At 40.6% G+C, this 12575-nt stretch overlaps 2 protein-coding genes and 1 pseudogene across 8 annotated transcripts in view; 2 read left to right on the forward strand and 1 right to left on the reverse strand.

Annotated features, from left to right (window-relative positions):
- METTL8 (methyltransferase 8, tRNA N3-cytidine) overlaps positions 1 to 8960 on the reverse strand; it is a 69036-nt gene extending 60076 nt beyond the window's left edge. For 2 of the 3 annotated variants that reach the window (XM_081052635.1, XM_081052636.1), the window contains exon 1: positions 8769 to 8960. The gene's annotated coding sequence lies outside the window, so the exon portion shown is untranslated. The remainder of the gene's footprint in view (positions 1 to 8768) is intronic. The other variant, XM_081052637.1, reaches the window with a different exon arrangement.
- Positions 288 to 8230, forward strand: LOC308498538 (dnaJ homolog subfamily A member 1-like; annotated as a pseudogene). The gene is made up of 2 exons: positions 288 to 1493; positions 7781 to 8230. The product of its transcript is annotated as a dnaJ homolog subfamily A member 1-like (transcript).
- Positions 8961 to 9115: 155 nt separating the features above from the next.
- Positions 9116 to 12575, forward strand: part of DCAF17 (DDB1 and CUL4 associated factor 17) — a 33408-nt gene continuing 29948 nt past the window's right edge. For 2 of the 4 annotated variants that reach the window (XM_081051549.1, XM_081051550.1), the window contains exons 1-2: positions 9116 to 9545; positions 9965 to 10068. In XM_081051549.1, coding sequence (XP_080907675.1) covers positions 9420 to 9545; positions 9965 to 10068 — 230 coding nt within the window. In that variant the 5' untranslated portion in view covers positions 9116 to 9419. The remainder of the gene's footprint in view (positions 9546 to 9964; positions 10069 to 12575) is intronic. The other 2 variants (XR_013993528.1, XM_081051551.1) reach the window with 1 other exon arrangement.

Genomic DNA, 12575 nt, shown 5'->3' on the forward strand with positions numbered 1-12575 from the left:
ACAATGTATAAAAAAACAAACACATCATAAAAACTTATCTAAATAAACTCAAGTTTATTTGGAAATATATTTATGTAGTTCACCATATTATCAGATTAAAAGAAAACAATTACATGATCACCTCAGCAGATACAGAGAAAGTAGCTGATTAATGACCCATTCTGGGGAACTTTCCAGAATGCTGCGTGAGAAGCTAAGGAGCGGCGGCTGCCAGAGGTGCGCACAGCAACGTGCTCCTCCTCCCTTCCCTACACTGCTGGCCTCAGCCTTCTCAAGGGCTGTCAAAAATGGTGAAAGAAACCATTTACTATGATGTTTTGGAGGTCAAACTCAATGCCACCCAGGAAGAACTGAAAAAGGCTTACAGGAAACTGACCTTGAAGTACCACCCTGATAAGAATCCTAATGAAGGAGAAAAGTTTAAACAGATTTCTCAAGCTTATTAAGTGCTCTCTAATGCAAAGAAAAGGGAACTGTATGACAAAGGAGGAGACCGGTCAATTGGTCAATTAAAGAAGGTGGAGCAGGTGTTTGTTTTGGCTCCCCCATGGATATTTTTGATATGTTTCTTCGAGGAGGAAGAAGGATGCAGAGAGAAAGGAGAGGTAAAAATGTTGTGCATCAGTTCTCAGTAACCTTAGAAGATTTATATCAAGTGCAACAAGAAAACTAGCTCTGCAAAAGAATGTGATTCTAACAAATGTGAAGGCCGAGGTGGTAAGAAAGGAGCAGTCGAGTGCTGTCCCAATTGCTGAGGTGATGAGATGCAAATAAGAATTCATCAGATAGGACCTGAAATGGTTCAGCAAATTCAGTCTGTGTGCATGGAGTGCCTGCCCGGGCCATGGGGAAAGGATCAGTCTTAAAGATGGATGTAAAAGCTGCAAAGGAAGGAAGATAGTTTGAGAGAGGAAGATCCCAGAAGTTTGTATTGACAAAGGCATGAAAGATGGCCAGAAGATAACATTCCATGGTGAAGGAAACCAAGAACCAGGACTGGAGCCCGGAGATATGATCATTGTTTTAGATCAGAAAGACCTGCTGTTTTTACTCGATGAAGTGAAGACCTTTTCATGTGGGTGGACATAAAGCTGGCTGAAGCATTGTGTGGCTTCCAAAAGCCAATATCTACTCGACAACCAAACCATTGTCATCACCTCTCATCCAGGTTAGCTTGTCAAGCATGGGGAGATCACGTGTGTGCTAAATGAAGGCATGCCAATTTATCGTAGGCCATATGCAAAGGGTCGTCTAATCATCGGATATAAGGTCAACTTTCCTGAGAATGGCTTTCTCTCTCCTGATAAACTCTCTTTGCTTGAAAAACTCCTACCCGAAAGGAAAAAAGTAGAAGAGATGGATGAAATGGACCTGGTAGAACTGGCAGACTTTGATCCAAGTCAAAAAAGACAGCACCATTACAATAGAGAAGCACATGAGGGTGATGACGTCATCCTTGGGGTGGTGCTCAGTCAGACCTCTTAATGGGGCCAGTGAGTAACACTCACTGGTGGCATTTTATATGCAGTAATGACTGAGTGAAGGACTATTGATACGGGCCAAGTAAGTAGCAGCCCCCTCCCCAAAAAACTTAAGTTTTCTTTGCTATAGGGATTTTAAGTTTCCCTTTCCTAAGTTTCCTTGCCCCCAGTTTCTTAGCTCCCTAGTTCCTGATCACAATCACCTTTCAAATCAGCTTTTTAATCTTAAATAGAAGATTGTTCGTTCCTAGCCTGAATCATAGGAAGTCCCCCGCCCCCTGTTCCAGGCCATTCCAGGACCAGCTCCTGGGTGAACACCACCATCTGAATAACTGGATTAACCAGAGAAGACCACGGCTCCACGAAGCTAAACAGAATTTCTATCACACAGCCACCTTGTGTCGATGGCCTTGGGTCCTGCTTCTTGGGCCAACACTTTTAACTCTGTTTAACCAAAATCTATTTTTCCTCATTTAAGGACCTTGGGGATACAGATGACACCCCAGCAAGATTACCAGTCCCAACCAAAGAAGCCAACACAGTCTTGCAAGCAGTTCTCGGTGTTCCAAGTGGATCTCAAGACGCCTTCCTCTCATCTGAGATCAGATAGGGCGAGAGTTCTGTGTATCCCCCAATAGGTAGCGGCAGCTCTATGTCCCTGCCCAGCAGGAAGCAGATACAGAAAAACAGACCTCCAGCCCCTTAACTTCCCATACAGATTTTATGGGGATCATGTCTCTCAAGGAGAATACAAGGCAGGCAGTTAGAGATAGGCATCGGGTCTCTACATTCCTGCACAACGCATGGAATGGGAATGCAACTGCCCAAAAGACCACCCCTCTCCTGCCAACACTTCCCCTTTCATTATAATTGTCTACCCATATGGGGAAACAAATGGACACAAAATACCCAACTAGATTAAACGGGCTACTCACACCTGCGCAATAAAGGCCACAACGACCTTCACTTCACCTGGGCCTCATTATAATATCATACATGTGCCCAGCAGTTCATTAATGTCATTATATCAGACTGGATTCTGGGAAGGAACCCACGCAGTTTAAAAAGATGAGGTAATAGCCTCTTTCAATCACACATGTCAATCAAGTGGTCCCACTCCCGGAAAGGAACAGGCCATTCTAGGGATAAAATAAAGGGATAAAAACTCCAAGTCCTCGCCAGTCAGCACTTCTTGAGCCTTGCCTTTGCTCGGGTCCCGCTCCAAACACTTTGGAATGTATTTTTTCTCCTAATAATGCCACCTTGAGCCACTACCATCTGCTTGGGCCCGTTTCTATTTCTTTGAAGTGTACTTTTTCTTCTAATAAACTGCTTTTTCACTACTTTACCTCGGTATCTCATTTAATTCTCTGCTCGAGATGCCAAGAAGCTGGACACCATGCCGAGAAGGGCCCACTCTTCGGTAACACTATGATCATAATATGCTCACTACCTGCGATTGTTTTTTGTTTTAATATTCAACTACAGTAGTGTTTTAAAAGTTAAATGAAAACAAACTCAAATATAAAAGCTCAAAAAAAATTCAACACCCATTCACAATTAAAAATCAAACAAGACTTTTCATAAATATGGGATGGAAGAGAATTTCATTAACCTGATAAAAAGTAGCTGCCAAAAACCTACACTGTCATTCTCACTGGTGAAAAATTAGAAGAATTTCATTCACAAACATGAATATAATAAGGATGTCCACTATCACTGGTTCTATTCAACACTGCACTAGAGGTCCTGGCTAGCACAGTAAGAACAGAAAAAGAAATGAAAGGTAAGAGAGTTGAGAAGAAAGTAACAAAACTGTCAGTTTCCTGAGAAACTGATTATCTACATAGAAAAATCCCCCATGCCCTACAAATGACAATTATTACTATTAAAATTAAAGTTTGGCAAGGTTGCTAAATAGAAGATAAATATATAAAAAGACAATTGCATTTTTATATACTAGCAAAAAATATAGTTAGAAAATCTTAAAAATACACCATTTACAAGACTGGCCAAAAATATAACAATGTACTTAGGAAGTTGCAAAATGTGCAAATCCTTTAAGAAAAATATTATAAAACTTCACTGAAAGACATTAAAGACATAAATAAATGGAGAGACACTGTCTTCATAGGTAGGATAATTTGATACGGTAAATATGTCTGTTCTCTTCAAATTGACATACAGATTTAATGTGATAAATTTCAATAATTCCAATAAGGCTTTTTGTGGAACTTAAGCTGATTCCAAAAGACACATGAAAGTGCAAACTGCAAAAAAGAAATAAGATAACCGGAAGAAAAATAATAGAGGTAGAGGACTTGCCCTACCAGCTTTCAAGCATTACTAATACAGTGGTCAGGTATTAATTAGCCCAGGGATAAAAAAATACGATAGAATAGAAAACAGAGCCTAGAAACAGACCTGACTATGAATGTAAACTTGATACACAACAATATTTAATACTGCAGATCTCTGGATAAATGAGGGACCCTTCAATAAATGGTTCTGGGACAAGTGGTTATTCATGAAAAAAAAATAGTTAAGGATAATAAATCGTATTGGTTTAAGCTGCTAAGTTTGTGGTAATTTGTCACACAGCAATAGCAAACAAATATACTCTTTAACATGTGTAGCAGGAGACAGTTTGAAGGATGTTATAGCATCACTTTTCTAGGACTGAAAATCCTGAAAGAAACAAAAGCCCAGCCAATAGCAAATGGATAAATAAACTGTGGTAAATTTATACAACGAAATATTATATAGTAGTAAAAATAAATGAATATTACGCTTTGTAAAGTATGATGTTGAAAAAGTAGACAATTTCTGGAAGAGTACATATACACAACACTAATTTATATGATGCTCAAAAACATTTAAAAGTTAACAATGTTTTATCTACATAAAGAGGAAAGAGGGATCTGGGAACCAGGAGGAGCACATAAGAGACATCAAAGTTTTAGGAAATGTTCTGCGTTTTTTTTTTTAAGCTGATGATAGAAATATGGGTATTCATTTTATAATTATTATTTAAATTAATATATTATGCTGTTATCTATACATATTCTTTGAATAAATAAAATACTTTTTAAATAAGAGGAATAGTTTGCAACCTTTATTATCAATCCTTTAATCCTAAATCTTTCCAGACTTTGTATATGCATGAATGTATTACATGTTCAGACAAATAACATTAAAATATACAGAGAAAAGGAAACACAAGACTCAAACCTGTGGTCAAAAGCCTTAATAATTTCAAAACACATTTCCCAAAGTGACTCGAATCTGTACTACAATGACCTGCTAACTGATCTAGATTCCTCTTGTTCCTGATGCTATTCCCAATTGTCCCTGAAGAGGAATGCTGTGTCACTGCCTTTCCCACATGATCTGACCCATGCCTACTTCCGGGGACTGATTTTATTCCCCTCTTCATACGCACCAGTCATGGAACAGATCCTAACATTCCTTAGCATGAATGTCTAAAATACTACATCGCGTGATGAATAGTTCCCTGTTTGTCATTTGTTCTGGGGAATTTGGGGATGTTTATTTGTGGTTCGGCTTTATCGTGTTTCCCCTAGAATCTTTTTTCTTCATCATTATTATCCACTACATTATCCCTGTCAACTCTACCTTCAAAATATATCCTGAGTCTGTTCACGTCTTTCCATCTCTCCTGCTACCACTCTAGTCTAAACATTATCACCTTTTACCTGGACCAACGGAATAGGCACCTGTCTCCTTGCTTCCATCTTGCCCCCCTACACTACCTTCTCCACACGATAGCCATAGAGATCTTATAACACAAATTAGATCATGTCAGTCTCCTTTCAAAGCCTCCTATGGCTTCCCATTACAACAGAATAAAATCCAAAATTCCTTACACCTGACATGACTCGGTTGCAGCCTACCTCTCCAAGTTCATCTCCCTCATGCACACTGAAGAACCACATTGGCCTTCTAACAGGTTCAGCATAAGCCCAGGTTGTTATTGCCTTAGGGACCTGGCATTCAGGCAGGCATCTCTCTGCCTGGTCTAAGGGTAGTTCTTTGCAGACTGACTCTCATCTTTCAGGGCTGAGCTCAAAGTCCACTATTCCGAGAGGCCTTCTCTAACCACTCTGCTAAAGCAGGGCTCCCAACTCCCTGTCAAGCACATCACTCTGTTTTATCTTCTTCAAAGCACTTATCACTACTTGAAATCTTTTTTTAAATCTGTTTGTTTATTGTCTATCTCCCCCAACCCATAGGCAGCTTGTCTATCCTGTTCACTGTTATACCCCATGACAAAATAGTTCCCAGCACATTGTACGTGAAACAATTACACGTTGAATGAATGACCTCTCCTGGCTTTGGTTCAAATCTCTTTGTCTCTGAATGTATTCAAGTTAAAACCTGAGTGTTGTACGTATTTATTTGGTTATGCCAAGCTTCTTTAAACAGAGTATATAAACAAAAAGCATTTTATTAACTTCCAAATTCGTATCTCCTTTTCCTTGTCTTTGAAACGTCGTGGCAGAGATAGTTAAGTATTCTATAAACATGACATAGAAACAAAGTGAAAAAAAGAAAAAAAGGAACCAATATTTGTTCTGTGGCCAAATTAAGAGAAGTAATTTCCAAATCCTAAACTAGGGATGTCTGTTCATGCCATCTGACCTTCAACAAATGGAAAATATCTATGTTACAGGTAGAACTGTTGGGGATTTAAGTTTTTAAGGTTATTTCTTATTAATATTACAGTTTCCTACTGATTTAAAGATTAAAGGGAGACTAAATCTGCATCTATGTTAAAAGGACTAAATTGCTGATAATAGAGTCTATATATTGTCTTTAGAGCAGCCAGTTCATTCAACATATATCTGCATCCTTAGTACACTGCCTGACCTGTGGTTAATGCATATGTATGTTTAATAAATGGACTATCCTAAAAACAATATGTTGGGAAGACAAACGACAATTCTAATACAGTGCAACCACCAACTTGTGCAGGTTGGCATTAGAAAAGTGGAAGGGTTAGGGAAGTGTTTGAGTGGAGCTGTGATATCTGGGATGAGTTTTGAGAGAAACAGATAAGAGGAGAGGAAGGGAGCTCCATACACAGAAAATTTGGAATGTAAAGGTACACTGGTTTGAGCACGTGCCCAATATGTTAGAACCACAAGAGCAACTGTAAAGGATGGACGGATAAAAGAGATAAGGCTGAAAATGTGGGCATGATGCTACCCTGTATACTACACTAAGGGATTCAGATTTTGTCCTGTAAGTTCCCTGTACAGATGCCTAGGATTCCTACATGTAGCCTCAAGGCTAAGAGAGTTCTCTCAGACAAACTTTTTACTTTCAATTTGATAAAAATCTAAACCAAAAAAATTTGACAAAAAGATACTGTGGATGATCTGGATGAACACCTTTTAATTGATTACTGTCACAAGATTTCAGTTCACACGTTTGTGTTTAGGAGGGCGCTGGCAAATAAGCGGTAGCATTTGTCATTGGCACAGGTTAATGAAATAGCAATGGGACTACTTTCTGTAAATGATGTTGTCAAGTGAAGGTCAAATGAAATCATGACACATTGGATGTAGGAAGGTTTTGCAGTGGTTTAAATGAAGTAGAGAGGTGAGGGATTCAGTAATCACTCAACACAAAAACCGTATGGACAGGCCTTTCTGTAAGGAAGTTATGCCACAGACCACAGCGAACATTTCACTTTTAGAGTGTGTTAGGTCCAGCAAAAAGTCTCATTGGTAACAATAAATAAATACTTGTTTGATTTGTTTTATACTTTTGCTGCATTTAACATAACTATAACTTACAGTTATAAAAACGATACAACATAAGGAGTTCATATATAGTTTTATATTCGCATATATTTAACATACCAAAAATATTTTAAATTAACAACAGAGAATCCTGGCTATCTACATGGGTTTGAGAAATTCTGCTCTGGGGGATTGGGAGCCACTTAAAAGATTTTAATAAGAAAATGACAGATCTGTGCTTTAGAAAAATCACTGGCAGCAGTGTGGAGGGTTGGAATTGAAAGCATTTAAGGCCGAAAGGAGGCTATTAATATAATAATGAGATAAAATGGTAAGGCCCTAAATTACTCAGGGGATAAGTGTTAGAATCAAAAGGACACGGTTGGTTGTGGGTAAGGCAAAAGAAGGCACGTGTCCCCTTGGATGACTTGGTGGTGAGGTAAAGACCACAGGAAGACAAGCAGGTTGGGGTAAAGGGGAAGAAGAAAAGATAATGAATTCGGGTCAGCAATGATCTGAATTTCATTTCAGCCAAAGAAAATCCAGTTATCTTTTCTGAGTCCCAGTTTTCTCAGTGACAGCTGCATTCATGAATTACCACATCCACTATTGCAGCGCTCTCTAAAAATAAACAAAGCACTCCACAGTAGGCTGCAAATAAGTTATGAAAAATCAGCAAAAGCCCAGGCCCTGAAGGAAACGCAGCAGGGTTACAAAGATATATGGCAGATTTTTACAAGCACTTCAGTTGTGACCGAATGCGCTCACCCAGTACAGCACTTTTTGCTCCGTCAGTCAGATGCCGTCTCTCCCTTGCACACTGAGCACGAGGTAGCATGCCAAGCCCACCGGGAGCCACAAACACTGCGCCCTCCAAGGACTTACAAGCAAAGCAATGGGACACGTCTGGTGCACGATTACCGAGAAGGTAGCGCCGTGGGAACTCTGACACGCCAGGCAGGCCTGGTTATTTTACGTTAGTTTTAGTTAGAGGAATCCACGTGGGATATCATAGGCAGTCCGACAAGAATGTAAACCTTTCATATTTCCCCAAAAAGAAGGGGGGAAAAGGCGAGGAAGGAAAACGCAGGAATTAACCGCAACTCAGTTTGCGTCCTCGCAAGTCACAGAAGCGCGGGCCTCCGGGAAACGGTCCTTCAACCCGAGTGGGGTGGCAATGCCAGCATCTTCCACCAGTAGCTCCTCCTGTGCCTCCCGGAAAATAAGACCTGGCCGGACCATCAGCTCTCAGGCGTCTTTTGGAGCAAAAATGAATACAAGATCCGGTCTTAATTTACTATAAGACCGGGTCTTACATTAATTTGTGAGCTTATTTTACTATAAGACGGGGTCTTATATTAAATTTTGCTCCAAAAGATACATTAGAGCTGATCGACCGGCTAAGTCTCATTTTCAGGGAAACACGGTAATACAAAAGCATAGGGTTCATACAACCAAAATATTTAACCTCATCCGACTCGTCCAACGTGCGACTGAAGGAAACGCCGTGGGTGCGTACCTTTAGCACAGGGCCCTGCTTTAGGGGGAGGTCGCACTCGACACAGCGCCTCTCTGGGCGCCCGGCCAGGGTGTGCCAGAAAGTGCGGGGCTGAGAGGCGTGGGGACCCACGGGCAGCAAGGGACAGCTCCCCGAGTGCGGCGCACGCACACGTAACAGCGCCCCCACAGTTCTCCTCGGCGCCGCGTGCACACCGGAAAGGCGGGCCAAGCCTACAGCGCAGCCTCCGCCGGCCGAGGGGCGGGGCAGAGCGGGGCGGGGCCGCCAGTGCGCTGTACCTGCCTGATGGGAACTGTAGTTCTGACACTGGGAACTACATTTCCCAGTGAGGGAACGGCTGGGCCCGCAGCGCGTTACGGGGCGGGCGCACTGTCCACAGCCGGGTCCAGAGGCTGAGCGTGTTTGGAGGGCAGGCCGGAAAGGGGGTGTCTTTTCTTTCCGTCTTCTCGGTGTTCAGGCGGCGCTGGCTCTGTCTTTCCTCCCCCCCACTGCCGTGTGCCCCGTCTGGTTTCTCCGTGTTAAGTTTTTCCTGGTCCCCGTAGAGCATTGGGGCCTCAAGGGTCCGAAGTAGCGACCGCTGCCCCGCGCAAGAGTTAGGGGCGCGCCCCTCCTAGGCCCGGCTGCCAACCCCGCGGCCCGGCCCTTGCCTCGATGGGTCCAACCCGAAAGCCCAACGTGTGCCACCGGCTGAGTCGCCGGGCGCTGGGCTTCTTCTCGCGCGACGCAGGCGTGGTGCAGAGGACGAACCTGGGCATCCTGCGGGTGCTGGTGTGCCAGGTGACGGCCCAGCGGCCGGGAGCGGGAGGAAGGGCTGCGAGGCGCCTGGGGGGCAGGTCTTCTGCGGGGGTGCGCTCGTGACGCGGTGGAGCCCCCTTTGAAGAAGGTCATAAATGATGGGGAGAGGACTCCGTACCTTGAACCGGGGGGATTAGTAGATATTAATATGACACCCCCCCCCCGGGTGCTTTCAGTTTTGTAAGCTTCTTACGTCTTCCTGCACACGATCTAAAAGTTGGTCACCCCGATTAAACCAAAATGAGAGCGAAGCAGAGTGAGGAAGAATTGACTGTGATGTTTTTGAATACCGTCTGTGAAATTTATTTGGAAACTCTAAATTTTACCTATGCAACATAAACTTGGTGCACAGTCGGGGCTTCTGAGTAATTCCCTAAACTGAAATTCTTTGTGTCTTTCAGGAAAGTACTAAGTTTAAGAATGTTTGGACAACTCATTCCAAGTCACCGATAGCCTATGAGAGAGGAAGAATATATTTTGATAATTATCGGTGCTGTATCAGCAGGTATCTTTGGGGGGGGGCGGGGATTTTTTTTGCGGTAAATCACCCCACTGTTGATCTTACCTCTTATTTTTATAGAGCCACATGCCTATAGTAGAGCTTAGTGAAGTAGAAGAATGGAAAAAGGGGTCCAGAGTAAGAGTTGGTCGTAAAATGCATGTAATTTTCAGACCCTGTTAAATCTAAAGTTGCCAATTTCATGTGTGTAAATCCCATTTAAAGCAAAATTACTTTGTAGTGCAGGAAAAATAGATTGTTCTGAGAGCACTGTGTAGTATTTTATTCTGCTTAGAAGATACCAGAGTCAAGTGAGCCGGGTACCTAGTAAGTAGATGTTGCTTTAAAACAAGGATATCTGTCTATGTTCTGTTTTGGAAGTACTTGCCTTTTTTGTTTAAGAGAAAATTTTCACAATTTTGCCACATTTGCTTTATGTATCCCATCCACTCCCTTTTCCTTTACCTCTTTGCTAAGTATTTTAAAGCATATTCTAAACATCATACCATACTTAAGTTTGCTTCTCTAAAAAAATGGGCATTTTCTTTTTTTAAGTAGCTTTATTAAGGTCTGATTCTCTTATCATACATGTCACCCATTTAAATCATACTATTGAATGATTTTAGTTCATTGAAATTCATACTGAATTTGATGAACCATTGGTGGTTCATATAGGCAACCATCACTACAGTTAATTTTAAAACATTTTCATCACCTCAGAAAGAAACCTTATACCCTTTAGCTATCACCCCAATTCCTCCATCCCCCTCAGCTACTAGTCTACTTTCTGTCTCTATAGATTCACCTGTTCATCCCTTTCATAGAAATTGAATCATGTAATATGTGGTCCTTTGTGACTGGCTTCTTAGTAGATTACCAGTTTATTATAAAAGGAAGGGCCAGATGGAAGAGATGCATGGGGCAAAGTATGTGGGAAGGAGCATGGAGCATCATGCTTTCTGAACATGCCACTCTCCCTAAACCTCCACATGGTCACCCACCCAGAAGCTCCTTTCCTCTTCTAATATATATGTTTAATGCTTAACATTTCCCTCTACGCATTGTTTTTGCTGCATCCTACAATTACTGACCTGTTCTATATTCATTTTCATTTCATTTAAAACATTTTTAAATTCCTCTTGAGATTTCATTGACTCCTGTGTTAATTAGAAGTGTGTTGTTTAATCTTCAAATATTTGGGGATTTATCAGCTATCTTTCTGTTACTGATTTTTAATTTAATTCGATGTTGGTCTGAAAGCGTACTTTGTATCATTTCTAGTCTTTAAATTTGTTAAGATAAGTTTTATGGCCCAGATTGTGGTCTGTCCTGGTGAATGTTTCATGTGAGCTTGAGAAAAATGTGCATTCTGCTATTGTTGAATAAAGTATTCTATAGATGTCAATTAGATACAGTTGATTGATGGTACTGCTCAGTTCAAGTATATCCTCACTTTCTGCTTGCTGGATCTGTCAGTTACTGATAGAGGTTGTATTGAAATGTCCAAGTAATAGTGGCTTCATCTATTTCTCCTTGTGTTCTATCAGTTTTTGTCTCGTGTTTTGATGCTCTTCTTAGATGCATACACATTAAAAAATTTTATGTCTTCTTGAGAATTAACTGCTGTACTATTATGTAATGCCACTTTTTATCCCTGATAATTTTCCTTGTTGAAGTCTGCTTTTTCTGAAATTAATGTGTACCTACTCCAGCTTTTTTTTTGATTAGTGTTTGCATGTATATGTTTCTCCATCATTTTTCTTTGACCCTCTCTGTATCTTTATATTTAAGGTGGGTTTCTTGTAGGTAATGTATATTTGGGTCTTGTTTTGTTCATCCATCCACTCTGACAGTCTGTGTCTTTTAATAGGTATATTAGATCATTCGCATTCGTGATTATTGATATAGTTCATTTAGTACTTACCCATATTTGTAACTATTTTCTGTTCATTGCCTTTATTCTTTGGTTCTTTTTTGTCTTTTATTCTTTCTTTGTGTTCTCTGGCTTTAATTGAGCATTTTATGTGATCCATTTTCTCTCCACTTAACATATCAATGATACTTCTTTTTAAAAATTTTTAGTGGTTCTCTTGGAGTATATACATTACAACTAAGCTAAGTAAAACTGTACCTCTTCATTGGTAGTGCAGCTACCTTATAATAAAGAATTTCTAATTCCTACTGCCTTTTACAATATTGTTGTTATTCATTTTACTTATCCATAAACTATAATCACTGAAAAACCTTGTTGCTATTATAATTGACAAGTTTTTATCTGTTAAATCAATTAAGAATAAGAAAACTAAAAGATTTTGTTTTACCTTCATTTATTCCTTCTCTAACACACTTCCTTTATGTGGATTTGAGTTTATGACCTATATTATTTTTCTTCTCTCTGAAGAACTTCTTTGAAAATTTCTTTTAAGGCAGATCTATTGGCAGCACGTTTCCTCAATTTTTGCCTGAGAAAGTCTTATTTCTCCTTGAGTTTTGAAGGATAATTTCTTGGGATA

The sequence above is a fragment of the Rhinolophus hipposideros genome (assembly GCF_964194185.1).
Source record: "Rhinolophus hipposideros genome assembly, chromosome: 6".
Lineage (NCBI taxonomy): Eukaryota > Metazoa > Chordata > Mammalia > Chiroptera > Rhinolophidae > Rhinolophus > Rhinolophus hipposideros.